General features: G+C 44.5%; 1 protein-coding gene across 1 annotated transcript in view; it reads left to right on the top strand.

Moving 5' to 3' along the window:
- GPC4 (glypican 4) overlaps positions 1 to 11,062 on the top strand; it is a 66,928-nt gene extending 55,866 nt beyond the window's left edge. The window contains exons 5-9 of the mRNA XM_068204721.1: positions 4,721 to 4,851; positions 5,057 to 5,203; positions 5,603 to 5,739; positions 7,915 to 8,090; positions 8,885 to 11,062. Of these exons, the coding sequence (XP_068060822.1) occupies positions 4,721 to 4,851; positions 5,057 to 5,203; positions 5,603 to 5,739; positions 7,915 to 8,090; positions 8,885 to 9,093 (800 nt within the window). The 3' untranslated portion in view covers positions 9,094 to 11,062. The remainder of the gene's footprint in view (positions 1 to 4,720; positions 4,852 to 5,056; positions 5,204 to 5,602; positions 5,740 to 7,914; positions 8,091 to 8,884) is intronic.
- Positions 11,063 to 20,294: the final 9,232 nt, after the last annotated feature.

Raw genomic sequence — 20,294 nt, forward strand, 5'->3', positions numbered from 1 at the left:
AGAAGGCATTTTTTTGTGTGTGTATTCCATATAGGGAGCTAAATGTGACACTAAGTTGAGTTTCCAAGTCATTCTCTGGGAGGCTGACACCCCAGCCCCCCAGTCCTCAGAGCCGTCTTTCTCATGAGAATATTAAGTATTTCAACTACAATTGTTGCTGAAATAGCTCAAAGCCAGGAGACTTACAAACATCTAGTCCAAGTAGAAAAGAAGAATTCCCATGAAAGGGAAGGGCATAATGCCAGAAAACAGACAAAAGCACAAGCAGCTAATTGCTGTAGGTGGTATGCGGCTAAAAACGAACCTCGGGAGAAGCCGGCGAGCCCTGTCACAGGAGACTGATCAGGGACTGCATACAATAATTAAGATTATTAAACAAGACAAAATAAATACATGTGATTCCAGGTTGGAAGCAAAGGTTTTTTCTTGCAGTACTTCCTCCCCAAAGGGCTTCTTGCCCACTCATTACTTAAGTGTGGTATTAAGCTTTGTTACATTTATTGTCAGTATTTGCTTGGTTCTTGCACTCCTGGTTGATGGTTGCAGCAGAGTACAGATACAGAAAACTTAAGCTGTGCTTTCTTTAGACAATTTAATAAGTGAACAGGTGCTGGTTATGTTCCAGACTTTGGTTTCTCTCTCAGTTTGCCACTCAAGACAAATTAAATTAAATTAAATGTATCTGGTGTTTAGGGCAGGGCATATGCCACAAATATCTTCTGTGTGTGTTTAAAGGTTTAAATGATTAAGAAATAACACCCCAAAAAATTTCCCCCATACCACCTCACAAAATCCCAAAAAGCCATGTCCATGTTCTCAGTGAGATTTTGCATTGTGGATTTAAGTGCCAGGTTATGGCAGTGATTTATTACGAGTCAAAAGCAGATTTTGAACCTATCAAATCAATTTTAAAATAGTTAAATCAGAGAACATGCAGCAAGTGCTGCAAGTCTATATGAATGTGGGTGCTTGTGAAATACACATTTGTGTGTGCTAGTGGGTCTATAAGTAAGTCAATTATGTAAAGCTGGGATGTAAAGTTTGTAGGTTTTTTGAGACAAGAAGACTTTGTAATTCCTTATTTCTCCAAAGCACCATTTAAAGCTGAGGAGTACGAAATAATGACCGAATTGTACTCTTTTCTCCCCTTTAACTATCTAAATTATTTCTCCCTCTATTCCTGACACAATTGTACACCAATTAGACAGGGGTATACTTTGTTTCAAACAGGCTGTTGGGGGGTTGGAGCTTTCCTGAATGAACAGTGTTAATCTCCAGTGCCTTTTCATGATTTTTTTTTCTCCACAAAGGTTTGCTCTGCTCAAAGATGTCGAATTCAGGCACCATATACATATCTGGAGTACTACTTTGTGTGCAAAGAATTTCCCCCCCCCTGCTAAAAAAAAAAAAAAAAAAAAAAAAAGATTGTTGTTAATGAATGGTCAAGGTCTTCCCCCTCCTTCCTTCCCTTTTAAATCAGATCTTGGGGTTAAGACTGAAAACTGCCTTTTGTTCTTCAAGTCAGACAGTGAGGCTGAAGATGTGGGTTTCTGATTATTGGTGGCACAATGAGAAAGAATTGCTTTCCTTCATGAGAGCGAGGTGCTTTGTTGCCAAGGATTGTCTCAATGCCAGTAGCAAGGACAAATGTATGCAAGAGGAAAAGGGTCTTTAAGGGATGGTGCTAGATAGTGTGTCTTGGTTGGTTTTTTTTTCACCTAAATCCACTTCTATCTCCGCATCACAGGGAGGAGAGAAGTCTTTGTCATGCTGTGTGTTTGTAATACATGGCCAGGATACATTTTTCACTCTGACAAAGTTGGGGATTTTGGTGAAGCAAAGCTGAGCCATCTCAGCTGTGTCTTATAAATATCATTTACTTTGCACAAGAACTGGGACAAATAATTGTTATTTGTAATCAACTCCTTTCTGCTCCCCATAATGGAAAATCTTTTTCTGGGAGCTCAGTTGCTCAGAAGGTTGGCTCCTGGAGCTGGGGCAGGAGCCTCTCCTCCTGCATGCAGTGGTGCTGGCGGCGCCCTGAACCCCAGCCAGCCTTAGCAACGTCAGACACGGCTGCCAGAGGGAACCACTGCTTGCCACCACTGCTCTGGGGACACCAGCCAGCTCCTGCTGGGAGGTAAAAGTTTGCAGGATGCCTCCAAAATCAAAACTGTGGATGAGGCAGAGCCCCCCACCCTCAGCCCTTGCTCTTCCCCACCCCTTTCTAATGAAAGTTTATTTCGTTTAGTGTTCCTTGCCAGTATCAATCCCAACTCCAATTACTACTTTCCTTATCTTTTCTCGCCAGCTTTGGCAGCTCTGCTGGAGGCCGAATGCATTTTCTCTATCGGCAGTCAAAGCAGAGGCTGCATTCCTGGGCTGTGATACATGGAACGCCATGGCACCCCTGCTAACAAAGGACCCAATTCGCTCTACATTCCCATGGTCTTGTGGATGGCCTGCCCGGCTCAAAGTTTACAAAGATGCCAAACAGCCAGAAGAATTGGGGTTTATGTTTCCTTTCAGTCTTTCACAAACACTTTATTGATCTGTGGCCTTTCCTGGCCACTTAGAGAATTAAGTAGTTACAAAATGGAATGATTTTTCTTTTTCTTTTTTTTTTTTTTTTAAACCTGTGCAGAAGGTTGTGTGTTTTATTATCTGTCTACTCATAATATTTTTATTTCAAATGAGTAGCTTCCTGCACACTGCACTGGGATGTTCTTTATGCGCGTGAAAAACCCCAAAAGCTTTGACAGTGATGAACACATTTAAGTTGTGCTCCACTTGTTTACAAAAGTCTCCATTTGGTAGCACATCAAAAGCATTTTTCTCTCCTCCGGCACAATGGTATATTCATGCTAGCAGTCATTACTCAGAGATTTGAAGCATCACTTTATTGGAGCCCACCACAATACAGTCTAAGACTCTTTGTTTCATTTGTTATTACTGTCTCCCTTTTTTTCCTTTTTTTTTTCCTTTTTTTTCCCCTCTTTTTTTTTTATAATACATTTAGTTCAGACCTGTTTGTAGTCCCTGATGGTGAAATTCCAGCCATGCCCTGCAAGAGCTTTGTCATTGATGCTGGTGGTGTGTGCCTGCAGAGTGAGGGCCTTTCCTGGGGCCACCAGCTCCTATGGAGCTCACTCCCTAAACACCGACACCTTGGTGGAGCTGAGTGAGTGAGAGGGGTTAATTGAATGATAGTCTTTTAACTAACACCCAGCAAATCTTTAGAATATTGAGTTTTCTTTAAAAAGTGGATTTACAGGCTAGGAAGGCATCTGCAATTAATGTTGGGGGTTATGGTTTTGGATTGTTATTATAATTGTGTTTTGTTGTTGTTTTTAATAATAATGATAATAACTTTACATACTCAAATAACTTTGTTTTATATTTTTCATTGTTTGTGGTTTTTTTAATGTAGTTTATTCAACATGATTTGGGCACTCAGGCAGAGCTATTACTAAATTTTTCAGTATGTTGAGTTTCTTTATAGGGATTTAACAGATTGCCAGAGCCTACAGAAGTTTTCTGTTTGTGCAAAGTACCTTCTGCACTTAGGAGGAGGATGAATGTCATGAGAAAGATTAATAGACTGAGTGTGAAACGCCCATTTCTCGTTAATGGAAGGGACCAGGCAAATCTTAGGAGTAGGGAGGAGCTCCTTGGGGCCAGAGGGGCTGTTCTGTCCTCATCACTCAGGCTAAGAAAAATTGAGGAATTACATGCAACTGGAAAAAGATGAGTTTGTGGCAGAGCATCATGAAGTGATGCAGGAGGGGAGACCAGCAAATGCTTTGGGGTTGAGGGACCACAGTGAAAGCTAACAGTAAATTAAGGTTGTGATGGGTGAGAAGAGACAAGAGCTTAGTGCCCGGTGTATTCCTGGAGGCACCTTGTAGGGGAGAGCTAGAGAGAGATCTTAAATGCAGTGCAGGGTGAAAGCCTTAATGCCTGTAGTAATTTCCCAGAGGAAGTAGTGGATGGCCCAGTAGCTGCTGTGTTTAATGATGCATTTGATGAGGACGTGCATGTCGGCACAGGAGGAGTGACCTGGTGTTGGCTGAGAGACTTTCCATCTCCCCTTGCTTAGAGATGTGCCAAATACATCATGAGTGCACAGCATTCACCCTGCTCTCACACAGACTCCCTCCCTTCTGCAAACTGTCCATGTAATGCTAGGAATTGCAATCCTTTGGCTTCCCCAGACAGGAAAAAGCCTGTAGCTCTCCATAAGGGAAAGATGGTATCAAGGATTGTCTTGGACCCTTGCATGTTGGTGCCTTGTGCTCAAGACCAGCATGAGGAAGCTGATGGCTTTGAAAGCAGTCTTGAAAAACAAATGACACAAGGCAACCTTTAATAAACGAGCATGGAAAGGAGAGTGTTAGTAATGCTTGTTCTGATGGGAGGAGCTGATTACAGGCTGCCGTTGGCAGGCTGCGAGGGTTTTTGATGTACATGAGGCTGTGGTTTGGTGCTGGCAGCCTCTAAGTGCCTGGTGAAGGTGTAGGCTCTGGGAACCGAGCAAAATGTTTCCTGGAGATGTGTGCTGGTCTGAGGTGACACTCCAGTGGTTAATGTCCATGTGCTCAAACTGTTATCCTTCTTACCTCTTATTCCTGAAGCTCCTCCATGAAAAACCTTTTTTTTTTCTCTCTGTGTGTTAGATTCTCCTCCATTACAAACCTTTGGTTTTCTCTCTCTGTGTTAGATTCGATGCTGCTGGTAGCAGAGAGGCTGGAGGGACCTTTCAACATTGAGTCTGTCATGGACCCCATTGATGTGAAAATTTCAGACGCAATCATGAACATGCAGGAGAACAGCATGCAGGTGTCTCAGAAGGTAAATGGGCCAAGAGGACACTTGGGATTTTTTTTATTGAATGTGTTTTATTTCCCTATTCTTGTCAATATGTTTTTTTCTTGAATGCCCTTTCAAGTATATATAAAGCTAATGTATTATTTTGGGTGGGGGCTGTGCTGGAGCCTGGAAAAGGGAGGCTTTTGTGACCTCTTACTTCATAAAATCCTTTCCTTCTCTCACACAGGTTTTCCAGGGTTGTGGCCAGCCAAAAACACTTGCCCAAGGCCGGGCTGCTCGCTCTGTCTCTGAAAGTGGTTTCAGTGCTCGTTTCAGACCCTACAACCCAGAGGAGCGACCAACAACAGCTGCTGGCACGAGCTTGGACCGACTGGTGAGTGCCTGGTCCTGCTGGTGCCTCACAGGTGCTTCATACCCGGCCACCACAGTGTATAATTTACCATTTTTAATTGATAGGCTTTCTTAATATTCCTTGGCTGTCTTAAAACTCTCTAAGGGGTGTAATCTGCCCAAAGCTCTAGACATTAATTACCTCAGCACTTCTATGTCAGAGAAGTGCCTGTGTTAAAAGCTTGGCTTATGAATAATATGTGTTTGAGGAGAAGTATTTAATTTTGTATTAAAAAAGTAAATCAACCATCAAAACTCACAGCCTGAAGATCTGGCCTGTACATGTCTGTTGTGATAAAAAAAACCTTCCCAACTTCACTTTTACTGAGCGTTTGGTATTCTGGATTATGTCTTAAGTTCCTCTTTTTATTTTATTTAATAGGTTACTGATGTGAAAGAGAAGCTGAAACAAGCCAAAAAATTTTGGTCATCTCTCCCTGGCAACATTTGCAATGATGAAAAGATGTCTGTAGGCACCGTCAATGAGAATGAGTGCTGGAATGGAAGCGCCAAGAGCAGGTTTGGTGATGCTGCTGCCCCTGGTTAATCCTTTCCCTCTGACCCCGGACTTTCCCTGTGTCCTGATCTCTCTCCCTGAGCCCTTTTCTCCTACAGGAGTGATCCCAGTTTGCCCAAGACAGGCTACTGTCATTACCCATTTTATTTTTGTAGATGGGAGAGCTGGAATGTAACACCAAAGTGTTGTCCAAGCTCTGCATGGGGGTTTCTTTTAGAGGAGGGAACAGAGTGTGGATACCCAAATAGGTCATCTCTCCTTGGACTTAAGCCCCTTACTAGTTGTTCATGGGACTGGGGAGATGATCTGTACAAAATCCTATATCCCAGCCACAGAGCAGAGGTGCTTGTGTTGTCTGACAGCACTGTTGCCCCAGTGCCCCCAGATGGAGTTTCCACCAGGAACTGGTATCTTTGTTGAACAAGGGCAGGGGTGATGGAGGGTGGAGACCTTCTCCACTGCTGAGGTCAGTGGTACAAGGGGGCCAGTGGTTTCATTCACACTTTCTATGGAAAAAAGAGTTAAAAAACTCTTTTTATTTTTGCTTGTAAGGAAGAAATTGCCAACACATGAGTAAGCCAGAGTTTTTCTGTCATATGGTTTATGTAACTGTTTAACTTTTATTTTGGAAATAAAAGTGGTTTTTTTTTTTTCCTGTTTACTTACTGAGGAAATAAGCACAATCCAAGATGTTACATTTTAAAAAAAGGCAAAAAAGTAGTTGTCTGGGGTTTTCCTGCAGTTTTTCTAAGTAAAAGCAGGTTCTGCCCTTGATAATTTTGGGCCACAGCACTAAGCCAGACCTCATAACTTTTGCACAGTTTTGTGTGTGACTAAAACTCTGCCATACTTTGCTAGGGCAATGTTTTGGGTGTATGTGACAAGAAGTGGCTCTGCCTCCTGAAATCTTGTTTATCAGCAGCTTCTATGGGATTTTCCTAGCAGATACCCCCAGTGTGTGCATGGGCACCAGTATCAAGGGGAGATGGAGACTTGGCAGCACTTGGCAAGGAGACAGGGCAGGCTGGATATCCTGTGTGGGTTGGGCAAGATAATTTGCTTTACTGTTTTCTCCATGACTCCAATAAGGTAGAAGTTTGGTAGTCTTCCACAGTTTGGTCTCAAACTTCTTTGAAACATATAATTTTGATCACAAATAATGATAAAACTGTCACCACCAATTATCATCGTCATTGTCACTCCCATATGTAGGACAGGGTTTGAGCATGCTTTCCAGAGTATGTTAACATCTCACTGTCTGGTGTCCAGGATTAGTAGACTGTGCTAAAGGCTTTTCTCTCTCTTGTGCTACTGATGTTGGCATCATAACTAAGAAAAGCAATGTTTTCTTCTGTTAAACTGATCTTTCTAGCAAGTCAGGCAATTGGAAGAAAGGGGATTGTGTCCTATCCCTGCTGTATAAGATGATACTCCATATACCTGTGTCAGGAAATGTATTCTGTTGGGTTTTGTTGCTCAGTCTCTCTTTTAAACCAGGAGGCTGTACATGTGTTCAGACCTGAGCATGTACACCTTCTGAAGCTGAGCATCTTGGCTCTCCCCTTCTCTGATGTGTGAGGCTACAGGATCTCATCTTCAGCATCACAGATGTTTCTCCTGCTGGGGTTATTAGGGAAATTGCATCTCACGTCTGCATGGTGAGAAGCACACATTCAATATCCCAGCTTAATGGTTAATGTCCATTACTTAAAGCCAGAATGACTCTCTTGCCTCCAACAGTTACTATAGGTTTCTGTGGGATAACTATGGTCTTGAAGGTTGTGTTCCCAAAAGTGTCATCTAATTGGCATCAAGGCATCTCAGAACCTTGTACTGATCTGCAGCCTGCAGCGAGATGATTTATGCTGTTGAAAGACATTATTAATATAAACCCCAGATCTTCCTTTCCTTTTCAAGTTGGGGAGAAAATTGTCATTCCCCTGCCCTTGTGGCAGACTATAAATTAAAACAGTGCTTCATTCCACATGCTGCAGAGATTGGCAGGGAAGGGAGATGGGGTAAGAAGGGCTGTGTAAGGTATAGCATGTGGAAAGATGCTGTTGGGCTCAGAATGCCACCCAGACTAAAAGCAGGGATGGCATTGCAGAGTTCCCATGGTGTCATCGGGACCCTGCCGAGCTGCAGCTCTGGTACCAGCAGGAATGGTTTCTTTTCAGGTATGACTTTGCAGTGACTGGAAATGGTTTAGCAAGTCAAGTGAATAACCCAGAGGTTGAGGTGGACATTACCAAGCCAGACATGGTGATTCGCCGGCAAATCATGGCTCTGCGGGTGATGACCAACAAGCTGAAGAATGCCTACAGTGGGAATGACGTCGACTTCATTGACATAAGTATGTTTGCTGTTGTTTGCCTTTTGGTTTTTCTTTTTTCCCTTTTAATTGGATTTCATGCTAACACGGGTAGCTGGTTAAGCTTCAGCCGTGGGTAAGCGTGTTAGTGAGGAGGGTGGGAACCGGCCTCCGACAGGCTGTGTGGGGAGGGGTGTTCCCACAAAGCCATAGAATGGTTTGGGTTAGAAGGGACTTTTAAAGGTCATCTAGTCCAACATCCCTGCAATGAGCTGGGACATCATCTACTACATCAGGCTGCCCATCTGACCAGCCTGACCTTGAGTCTTTCCAGAGAAGGGGAACCTACCACCTCTTTGAGCAGCCTGTGCCACAGTGTTTCACCACCCTCATCATAAAACCATTTCTTCCTTATATCAAATCTAAATCTACTTTCTTTTAGTTTAAAACATTTAGTTTAAACCATTCATAGAAAAGGTGTTCCAGCCTCTGAGTATTTCTATGTCCTTCTCTGGACTCCCTCTAGCCGACCCTTCCTATGTTGGGGGTCCCACAGCTGGATGCAGAACTCCATGTGGGGTCTCATGAGTGGAGTAAAGGGGGTGAATCCCCTCCCTCGACCTGCTGCTCACAGTGCTTTGGATGCAGCCCAGGTTGTGGTTGACTTTCTGGACTGTACCCACCACGCAGACGTGATGACTGCACACAGAAATCACATTGACCAGGGCACCCACACTTATCTCTCATAAACACCAGAACAGCCACACTCTTTCTTTTTGTCCCTGCTGTCTTGTGCAGCCAGCAGAGGAGGACAGCAGGTGTGTTTGTTTCCCCAGGTGAGGAGAGCAGCGGGGAGGAGAGCGGCAGCGGCTGCGAGCTCCAGCAGTGCTCCCCGGAGTTCGAGTTCAACGCCACCGAGGTCACGGGGAGCTCCAACAAGAGCGACAAGACCGTGAACACTTCTGCTGCCACCAGAAGCGCTCTATCACAAGCAGCCTTGCTCCTTAGCATTTTGTTCTTGGCCTTGCAAAGACAATGGAGATAATTGTGCAGCATAGGGGGAGGGGAAAAGACTTTTATTATCAAAGGTAGAAGGCACCTGCTTTCACTTTTATACCATCTAGAGACTTTGCTTTTTAAGTTAATGGACAACAGTGTACAGTTTTTACTATGTTGCCACTGGTTTTAAGATACTGATTTATTTTTTTTTTCCCTTGTTATCCTGGGAATAACAGGAATGGGAAGTACCAGTCTGTCCCGTTCACCAAGAGTCCATGCTAGAGGTGGATAACAAAAATGTATATACAAGCCTGTAGTTAGCTCTGCATTTGTGTCTTTATCACTTCTTTTTTTTTTTCTTTTACTGTATTTCTAATGAAAACAAAAACCCCAGGGTCTTCTCTTGGCCTGTAACAAGTATGTGTTTCTGAAATGAGAAATATCTGTACAGAAGCAGGTTTTATTTATCATGTTATCTTATGAGGAAAAAATAATTGCCCAACAAGCAGAAAATGTTTCATGTAGTTAACTTCCCATTTATCCACATTATGTTAGTTGCCTTATCTGGAGAGAAGTGGAAGTCATTTGTCTTAATTATGCAGTAAAACAGAAGGTGAAGGCAGAACTGGTCACCGTGCCAAGGGCCCCGTTTGCTTAGGGCATCCATGCCAGGAGCAGGTTGTGCTTGCTTTACAGGAGGTTTGGTTAAATTGGAAGGGACTACAGAGAATTCCCATTCTGCAGCCGCTGAGAAGAGTTGCCGTTTGTTCCCTGGGATCCTTGCAATCAGCTGTAACTCCTGTGGGTCAGTTCCCAACGTGCATCCCCCGTGGGAATGAGGCATTAAACTTGTTCAGTTGGAAACAACTTGTCGTCTCGCAGATCCAAATGCCAACATGTGTCTTGTGTGCACGTTGTTAGCTGAATACTGGATTGATTTTTTAACGGTTTTGGTTCTGCTTTTAAGGAATCCTGTGGGGGAGGGCAGGTGGGGAGGGGTTGGGTTTGTTTTTGCAAGAGTTTTGTTTCCTCTCTGATGGGCAAAAGAGAAGGAGCAGGCACTGTTGCAGGTACATGGAAGCAAGAGCTGGCAGGGCTGAAGATGCCTCCTTTTGGGTGTGTTTGGTCTCCTGGGATCTGGTGCCCAGCACCTGTAGCTTTTCGGCACTACCTGAGACACCTTCCTCTCTCTGCCTGTGCTGTTGGAGTTGGAACAATGTTGTGGTGAACAGCAACTCATGAATAAAAGAAATGTATATTTTTAAGAAAAGAGATGAAATAATTTTTAAAAGAGTTTAGCAAAAGCAATGTCTTTGGAAGACTCAAAATTACTCTGCATGTCTCTTCCCGCTTTGGATAGCCTTTAGGTCTGGCTGGATGCCTGGATCTGGGCAGGAGAGCAGTCCAGAGAGAAAAGGTTTGCTCTCTTCCACCCTTGTGTCATAAAGGATAATTTTCTATTTTTATATTGAAACATTAATTACTTGTTAGCTCAGGGTCAGCATTTTACTCAACTTTATTTTCACACCAAATTTCTGCAAAGCTATAAAGACAGAGTATTCTTGGCTGGTATAAATAGTCCTGGAGGCTTAATTTTACTAGAAGTAGCCAGTTATTTATTAAAACATGATGTTAGTAGAGTTAGGGATATTCTGGTTAGATTATTTTTCTTTAGAAAATAAATCATGGAACCATAAAATTGAAAAAATTATAAATTTATGTGTGGGAAAAAATGGATTGTAAATAGCTAAGTTGCCTTGCAAGGAATTGGAAAATGTGCTGATACTTAGAAACTACCTCAGTTCTGAGGAATTTCCTTTCTAGCTTTGAGTGCTATTGCTTTTACTTGGTAGAAGTGAATCTGGTCTCCAATATGTAGCTGAAAGAGTTATCCCTATAGACCTTGTTAGATTGTTTTTAATTTAGAGGGTTGAACTACATCCAGCTGTTTTCTTTCAGCAAAGTTCCCTAACAAAGAGAATTTCTGAATTAAATATTGCTGATGGTTTCCATGACTTTTCCTGATTTGTTTGGTTTCATGGCATTTTCTGATTGCCCTTTAATTATTTAAATGGTTCTAGCCATTTGAATTTTAATCCTGAAATAAACAAACCTTAGATGCACTAGCATTGTAAATATATCGCAGTAGGGTCTGACTGGATAACCCTTCTGGCTCATACCCAGCTGGCAGGCCAGCAGAGTTAAATGAAGAAAAAAAGAATTAAAAAAAAAAAAAAAAAAAAACTTCTTCAGAGCTCTGAGATTGGTGGAACAAAAGCCCTTATGTTCAGAGCGGCTGCCTGCTTCAACATCTCCCTTCTTGGCCAAAGTGTTCATGTGTAAGAAAGTTGCCTGTAAATTCTCCTGGTTTTGAGTGTTTCTGCTCAGAAAACAAAAACACTTCTGAATTTGCATTTATCATTTTACAACTAATTATTATTCCTTAGTTTGGTACAAGCCACCAATGCAAAGACCTCCTGTCAGTTTTAAGCGTGTCCAGTTGATTTTGTTAATAGCACAAGAGACTTCTGGTATATAAAGGACAGATTTGTCACCTGGGGTGCAGGAAACAAGAGTAAACATCAATGTAGGATGATCAAAAGTTGTGTTCCTGCTTTTATTTTGTGTTTGTGTGTGAAGTTGGCTGTGTGACACGAGCTTGTAAACTAAACCATACGGGTAGGGATGAGACATGCTGCTCACTTCGGGGAAGGCATGTGCTCCCCTTTTTCAGATTTTTTTTTCCCATATAACTAGTGCCATTATGAGCATGATTTAAAGAAAAATTTCCATATATAGAATTAATTATTAAAGTTAATGGGGCTGGTAGCTGTGCTTCAAATGCAAAATGAAGCAGAAAGGTGGTGTCCTTGGCAGCATGGGAGGTGCTGTCTCCCAAAGCACTGGAATGAAAAGATCCAGCTCTTAATAGGATGTGTTTTAACAGCTCAGTGCCTGTCCTGAAATGGCTTCACAGGTGACACGTGGAGGGGAAAAGAAGAGCATGTAATGGGACTGTGATCAGAGTCTCTCATTTTGTGTTGTGTTGGTGCCCCCCCAGTCAGGACAAATGGCCAGAGCAACAAGAGGAGTCTTTCCACACTCCAGGGCGGGGTCCTGCTCTTCTCCTCCTGGCTGAGCCAACTTGGGTTTGTCCTCACAGGCAAGGTGGTGTATTCATTCTGGGGAGTGCAACCTCTCAGAACAGTGGTCATTTCTTAGACCAGATGGTGCTATTGTTTCCATCACCATCCTGTAATTGCTCTGATAGATGCCTGGCTGGACCAGGCAAGCCCTCTGGTTTGGTCCTGGCTCCTTCCTCATCATAGCATCTGGTGTTGGGCATCTCAGAGCATGGCACATAAAAATCCCTTCTATCTGTTTGGATGCTTTTACTTATCATGTGTCCTACAGTAGTTGCCAGACCTGTTTGTCACCTTTCTCACAGTCACCCCCTTCCTTCCTACGTGCAGCCCACAGTGAATGTGGCAGTGTCCCCCATGGTTGACAGCAGCAACCAGATTATTGGCAGCTGCTGCCTGTGCCCTTCACTTACCAGCACAAAACTACAGCATTTTCTCTTGTCCCTGGAGAAGCTCATGCCACTGGCACATCTCCACAGCCTGGAGTGGCAGACACCCAGGTCTTCCCAGTGCAGACAAGCCTGGAGCATCCGGGGACCCTGAGAACCAAGGACTGGGGGCATGTGTGTAAGCTGGTGGGCATTGCTGCTGCAGGAAATCAGAGCCTGGATGAATCCATCTTCTTATTGAAGGAAAACTACTTGTGGTTTTGTTTTTTTTTTAATGCTGATGGCTTGCTTTTTCCATGTAAGCTCAACTGGGATAACTGCAGTGTCTCTGCCAGATGAGATGGCCAGGGGACACCTACCTGCAATGGTCCATAAGCCAGCACTGCAGTTCTGGCAGGCTGGCAGGAGGATTGCCTGTCCTCTGCTGCTTCTCTTCCTCAGAATGTTCTCTAGGACTGGTGGTAATTTAAAAATAAATGTAAAATGTGTAGAAGAGGGTGAAAATTGATGCAGAAACACTGCAATCCTGATCCCAAATGGTGACGTGTTCTGTGCTTCATGGCATCTCTCAAATTGCTGGGAGTTAATGGTATAAGTATCTGGAAGACACAGGCTGGTTAGAGATGATGCGATAGTGGTGGTTTTAGGACCACCACTAACCCTAGTAATAGTTTTAATTTCTTGATAATGCTGTTTCAGGAATCAGGTTTTCTGGGTTTGGTTTGCTTTTCTTGTTGCTTAATCCTGTGCTGTGGTTTGTTTGATTGCTTGTAGCTGTGTAAATTGCCTGGGAAGACACAGCTCTTTATGGGCTTGCTGTAATGCTAGGTTAAGTGTGCTCAAATTGCAGTAATTTGTATCTAATGGATTACATGGATTGAGAGCCCTTTATAACTGTTGGAGCAAGGAGGGGCTGCCAGCCCTGGGAGGAAGGGAAGGCATCCTGGGCACGGCTGGGCCATTTGCCCCTCTTCTCTGGGAGAACTGTCCTTTTCATCATCCCAGGGGCTGGACAGCCTGGCACAGCTGAGGACCCAGATGGGTGCAGGAGGAGCAGGCAGCTGTGGCAAAGAGGCTTTTGCTAAACCCAGAAGGTTTTGGGGGATGCTGATGGGAAGTCCTAGCGTGGTGGTGCCTTCCGCTGGTTACTCTCCCTGTGCTGTTGGGTGGGTAATTCTGGGGATGTTTTTCCTCCCTGGACCTGCTCTGCCTTGACCAAAAGGACCCTTTTGCCTTTTAGCCTGCTCACTGTGATTTGGCCCTGTGGTTCCTTGCTGTCCTGGCTCCTTTTTCCCAAGCCTTTGCTCTTTGTGGTGGTGATTCCTTTTGTGCATTCCCTGTGTTCCAGCAGGAGCAGAGTGGGAATGTATCTCACCCATGGATCTTGGTGGTCTCCCTTGTAAGACATCTCCACTCAGCAGCAGCCAGAGATTGCTGTAACTGCTAAAACTGAAGTTTTGATTTTAAAAGCAGCTCTTGCATCAGCAAATCTGCTCTGCTTGTTAGTTATTGACATGGTTTAGTGGTGGACCTGGCATTCCTAGTTCAAGGGTTGGACTCAATGTTCTTAGAGGTCGTTCCCAGTCTTAATGAGTCTATGATTCATTTCAACAGCGAGGTAATGTCTGTCTCCCTGATGGTTTCACAGGAGCTGAGTGGGAGCAGCTTCCTCCCTGTCACAAAATCTGGGGTGCCTGTGCCCCTCATTCATGTATTGCAGCAAAGCGTGTCCTGCCACACTGTCTCCCTCTATGGGCTTCATTAATTTGTGTAATCCCATGCAAATCAATATGCTAAACCCCTCATTAATTGGGTTACTGATTTATACTAATGAGACTTAAAATCTTGGAGAAGTTTGAAGGTATTTGTTTCTCCTCTGACAAGCTATTGTCAGCCCCACAATGGCTGGCCCTTGGCTGGGCTGGTAATTGCCTCCTGACTGTATTTGCATCAACATAATGGCAAGGATATTAGCAGGAGCTAAGACATCTTTTCGTCTGAACAGGAAAATTCAGGATTAGCAAGGTGGAATGCCAGCAGTTCCTGGCAGCCCTGTTGTGCAGGGTGGCTCCTCTTCACCTATAACTCAGCTCTGTTGGTTGTTTCCATTATTAACCTGCTTTCCTTCAGAGATTAATAAGCTTAGCCATAAAAATCAGGCCTGCCTGAAAACTTGGCACGGTAGGAATTGGCCAGACTTTATTTTCTCTGGTGGGAAGAACTGATGATTATTTTTAGAAGAAATTGTTTCGTCTGTGAAGTTTAATGGGTTGAAATGCTGTTTTGGCATTCACAAGCCTTCAGACCAGCTTTGTTGAAAACCCCATTTAGCATCACCAATAACGCAGTAATGCCGAGGATCCCCAGGGACAGGCAACTGAAACAATAGCCGGAATCGTACATTTTTAAAGCTAATTGTTGTACATGTTCAGCCATTTCCCCCATGCCACTACCACACACCGCCTGCTGTCTTGTGCAGGACGCAGATCTGAGGACAGTTAAGTCCACAAGAGTAATTTCACTGACGTTTACAGGAGATGCACCTGCATTTCTAGGGATTCTTTAATGGAAGCAAGTTCATATATCCACTGGATTCCTGCAGCAGGAAGACAATGCCTTTTTTTTTTTTTTTTTTTTTTTTTTTTTTTTTATGGCTGCCTTCATTTGCATCTTCATAACAGAGTGTGTTTGTATTGAGCTGGTATGTGCAATCCTAAATATATAATTTCCTGCGTGGCAGGGCTCTGGAGGTAGATCTCAATGTGTCTTCACACCACCCCTCTGATTTTGGGTGAGCAGCCACCCTGCCTTATTTGCAGGTGAGGAGCTGGGCACCCTTATAAATGGATAGTGGAGTAAAAGAGTAAGTGGCTCTCACTTGAATAGTCCTTAGTGACTTTGTTGTTTGCTCTGAATTTCCTGTGTACTAACATAGGCCATACTGTGTTCCAGGAGGGTGCTTTAGGTAAAATGCCTCTCAGAATGAGACAGGGTGACGACTTCCGAGTGGCTCCAGGGTCTTTCATGTTCTTTGGCTGGTGTGTCACAACCTTCTTCCTTTGTTATTCTCATAGAAAGAAACAATCCAAATTTTGGGGGAAAAAACTCAAAAACATGATCACTTTATTCATTGTTAAATTCTTTGGATGGTTGTGCATTCAAAACCACTTGAGTATTGAACAGGAATTTGTGCTACAAAACAGTGGTGGGATTTTCAGTTTTGAGCAGGAGGAGTTGGGGGTCAGTGTTTATGTGGGCGAGTGAAGATTCTCAGCAAGCCAGGGGCCAAGAGAGTCAGTGTTACAAAGAAGCTGTTGTCTTTGACAGAGGGCTTCTGGAGCCTAGCTGTCTGAAAATAATTAGCCAAATAAATTAGGTGTGCTCCATGCTAAGTAATTCTGACATTTGGCTTCCTAGGGGAAGGGATAATGTACATACAGAGATACCTCAGCTTGTCCTTTGTCCCTGGCAGGGGGCACCACGGAGAAGATGGGAGCTGTTCTTTGCACAGATAGTAACAGGCAGGAGAAGCTGTCAAAGCCTTTTGCTGACCAGAGCGATGGGGGTGAATCCCCCAGTGGATGATGGGTGGGCAGAGCTGCCCTCCTTCCCCATGCAAGAATGTCCTGCCACTGAGGGCATGTTTAACTGCAGACTGGTGATTAACAACTGTAAAAATTCCATTCCATGAAGGCGTGCTCCATCATGTTGGTGCAGGCACGGTATGGGGCTCATACAGGAGCTCCCAGAGTTGTGAGACTGGCCCGAGAGGTGCTGGTTAGAAATGAGAGGGAGACAGGAGTGCCTTGGGCAGTAGCTGAGCTGTATCACTGCCATGTCCTTGTTTCCTGGCCTTTCTTCCACTCTGTTGTTATTTAAAGTGCATCACATGCATCTCCTGGTGTTGAGTTAGCTGCTCCTTTCCTGAGAGGGGCTGGCAGTAGCATCTTTGGGCCCACATTCCTGTGCTGGTTTTCTCTATCTAAAGGCAGTGGGGGTTTCAGCTTTTAGACCACCTTTATAATCCAGCATTGCAGAGGTGCTTGCTGGTCACCCTCCCAACAGAGCCATGCTCACCCCATAGGGCTTTCACAGAGTGTTTTAATCCTGCTGCAGGGTGGGAGCAGAGCAGGTTTTTTGGAGCCTGGATGGGAAGGAGATGCAGGTGGCAGCCAGCCGGAGGAGTCAGGTTTGTGTGTGGGTTTTGCACTGCATCCTCCAAGCGTTCACAAGAATCAGAAGTGAATTTGAAGCCTCTGGAAGGAAGAAATTTCCCCCATTACAATTTTGGCCCCATTGCACTGCATAGGGTGGTTTGCTCCCTTCCTCAGTGTCCTGGCCTTGCTGCTCACACATGGAGCATTAAAGAAGCAGGAATCCCAGCTGTGAGGAGTTGTTAAACCCATACAGTCGTGAGGTGCATGGAAAACGTGAGTAAAACTATGACCAAACCTATATATTTTTCCTATCTCAATGAATGGAGGAAGCAATGGGTTCCACCCTTGGTTTTCAAAAGCATTAAAGGGAGAAAAAAGCCCACTAACACTCAAAACCCCTCCAACCCACCAGTGACGAAGGTTGTGTTGGGGCTGCACATGTCCAGGAGCAGACAGGCATGGCTTGGAGCCAAGCACAGGAATAGTCCTGGCTCTGATGAACCCAGACTCCTGTGAAAGTGAGCAGTGAAATGATGTCTCTGCCATGAGAGTGAGAATCCAGGCTCTGTGCAAAGTCCCTTTCCTCCAGGAAGACAGGGATTTCCAGGACCTGTGTAAGGAGCCCCGGGGCTTAACCTGCAGCAAGCAGGGCTGTGGTGGTACAGCCCCCTGCAGCACTGGCAGTGCCTCAGCTAATCCCTGCTCAGTGTATTCGTGGCTCTCCTCTTCTGGGCCCTGCACTGAGACAGCAGAGTGGTTTTAATGAGAGCACAAAAGTTAAAACTGGGGGTTTTCTACTTTTAAAAATTAGTGGCAGACTGTGGCTGTTCAGGTTGCTATTTTAACTGCTCCAGATGTCAAGCATGGCTCAGCCAAGATCAATGCGTAATCCGAAGGAAATACTATTAATTTCAAAGGAATGCAGTCAAGATTTAAATATTTTGGATCTTTTTAATATGTACCCAGTGGTAGTGGTCTAACTGGGCTTATTAACTCTGCTTTTGGAGCAGTGATTCTATTAGCATGAATTAATGTCTATTAACATTATTGATTTCCATTTATTTTAACTTGTGGGCCCGTAACGATACTGGTTATTTTAGATATTCTCTGAGGCTGTACTGAGTCGGGAGCTGTTGGTTTAAGGCCTGATCCCACAAGCTTTTATCCTTCCAGTTCCTATTTAAGCTCTGACTTAGCTCCAAGCCTGCAGAGTGGCTCCTGCTGACTCCAGCAGCAGTTGGATTGAGCCTGCTCTGGTCCTGCTTCATCCAGCCCCAGTGGCTTCAGCTCCAGCTGCACAGAGGCTCTACATGTCCCTGCATGGCCAGGGTGGATTTAACCCCTGGAGCACACCGGTAGCCACTGAAATATCCCCTCTGCTTTCCCTGCACATCACAGTGGGAGCCAATCTTGGCTCTTACACCCAGCAGCAGTGAGTGGGTTGGACTTGGTCTATATATTAAATTCTATTTCTAAATTAAGCCCAGGTAGACCCATTCCCCCCCCCACCCCCCCGACTTTTTATGCCTATTAAATGTATAAAGCACTTAGAAGGCAAAGGGTTGGTAATGAGTAACAGAGTCTTCTTGAATGTTTTGTTAAAGGTATGGAAAATAGAGAGCGCTTTGAGAAAAAAATTCCTTTAAATCTGGTTGAAGAACAACTTAAAATAACAGAGAATGAGCTGCATCTTAAAGAGCTAGAAATGGACCCATTTTTCAACAAAATATGAAGTCCATAACTCATCATTTTCTTAACAAAATATCTGATTTCAATAGCTGTTGAAATATTTTCCTTGTAGAGGTCACACATTTTTAGTGAAAGACGTATCATTTTTTTTGGTTAAAAACATTTTTAAAAGCCAAATTATTCCCCCTTAAAAAAAAAAAAAAAAGTTTTAAATTGCTGGTGAAATTACAGAAAAGTTGCACAAGAAGAACGTTATGATCAGCCGAGATATATATATATATATATATATGTATATATATATATATATATATATATATATATATATATATATATATATAAATATATATATTTTTTTAAGTAGGCAGTCAGGGAAAAAAATGCCAAAAAACTAGAATGCCACAGATTTTGGTCTGCGTCAGAGAATGCTCTCATTAAAAGGAAACCTTCGGCTCCTTTGTCTGAAGAAACCTCACCCTTTGTTCATGTTTAAGAGAAATGGTTCTAGTTACTGAGAGAGTGTTTGCCTTGCTCAAAAAAATGTTTATGTGGGAGATGTTTTACATTTGAGTGACGCCAGAGAGCCAAAATGTGAAGCTGTGTTGGCAGTAATGACCACGGGCTCATGTAGCTGGAAAAATTCAGCTGAAAGCCTTTGGGGAAAGGGGAGGATTTCCCCTCCCGCTCCAGGCAAGTGGGATATCTGGACAAGGCCAAGCTCTCTCTGGGTGGGAATAGCTGGGGCAGGCAGTGTGCAGGGCTGGGGTCCCCGGGTGCCATCGCCCCGGCCGAGGGCACATCTGGGCTGCACATCTGGGGCCGGGCACACCTGCCCACCTGTGGCTCTGTGCTATTTCTGCCTGCATGCACTAGATGGCATTGCCAACTTGGCTACAGGGACTGTGGGCTCCCAGGGGGCTCCGGCGGGGCGCTGCTGGGGATCGTTGGTGATTTTTTACTCCCGAAGTGGTCGGTAGCAGGGAGAGCAGGATGGAGCTGCGTGCCTGGCACGGGCAGCTCGGGAGCTGGTGCCTGGGCACTGCAAAGCTGCTGCCACAGCAGCCGTGGCTGAAGCCCACGGTGTGCTCGTCCTGGGCAGCCAAGGGCCAGCCTGGCACCCTGCCTTTGGGCAGGGGCAGAGCACACAGCAAGAAATGGTCTTTGCTGCCACCAACGACTGCTGCAAATGAGGTGGACAAATAAGAGAAAGGCCAGGTCAGTGGGATCTGAAGGAGAAACCTGAATACCAGGGACATCAGGAGTTCAGCAGCGCCGCTTGATTCCCCATTCAGGCTGTTTATTCCCTTTTGTTGTCTCCAGTGAGAGCCTTGCCCCTGTCCTCCCTGTCCCAGTTTCTCCCCTGGCTGTGCATGCTGGGCTGGGATCAGTAACACTGAAGCTGAACAGAAAGCTGCGAGAAGAGGGTGCACCTGAGGGGTTGTGACCTGGTTCCTTGTCTACAGCAGCTGGCACTGAATGCCTGAAAAACATGAAAGCATGCCAAAAATGAAGGAATTGTAATCCAGAGAGCCTTCCTAAACTGTCACTTGCTCCTTGAACTCTGAGCTGCTTTCTAAAGGCCAAAGGTATGTTGCTGGCTTTTTTTATAGCCCTACATCCATTTGCGGAGAGCAAACGAAGTCAATAAAATCAAGAAAGAGTGCCTGTGTAGGATCTGCAGCACAGTCATATCCCTGAAAGCAGGAAACCCACCCCAGGGCAGGTTCTCCAGGGCATTTATGCCACTGTGCAGCTCTGGAATGCTGAACAGTGTGGGAACAAGCAGCCAGGGTTGCTTAGAGCCCTTCTTGTGCTCCAAGATTGTGAGCACCTCCTGCCCTGCCAGTGTCAGCCCCAAGGCTTCACTGGGAC

This window comes from Anomalospiza imberbis, chromosome 14 (genome assembly GCF_031753505.1).
Source record: "Anomalospiza imberbis isolate Cuckoo-Finch-1a 21T00152 chromosome 14, ASM3175350v1, whole genome shotgun sequence".
Taxonomy (NCBI): Eukaryota; Metazoa; Chordata; class Aves; order Passeriformes; family Viduidae; genus Anomalospiza; species Anomalospiza imberbis.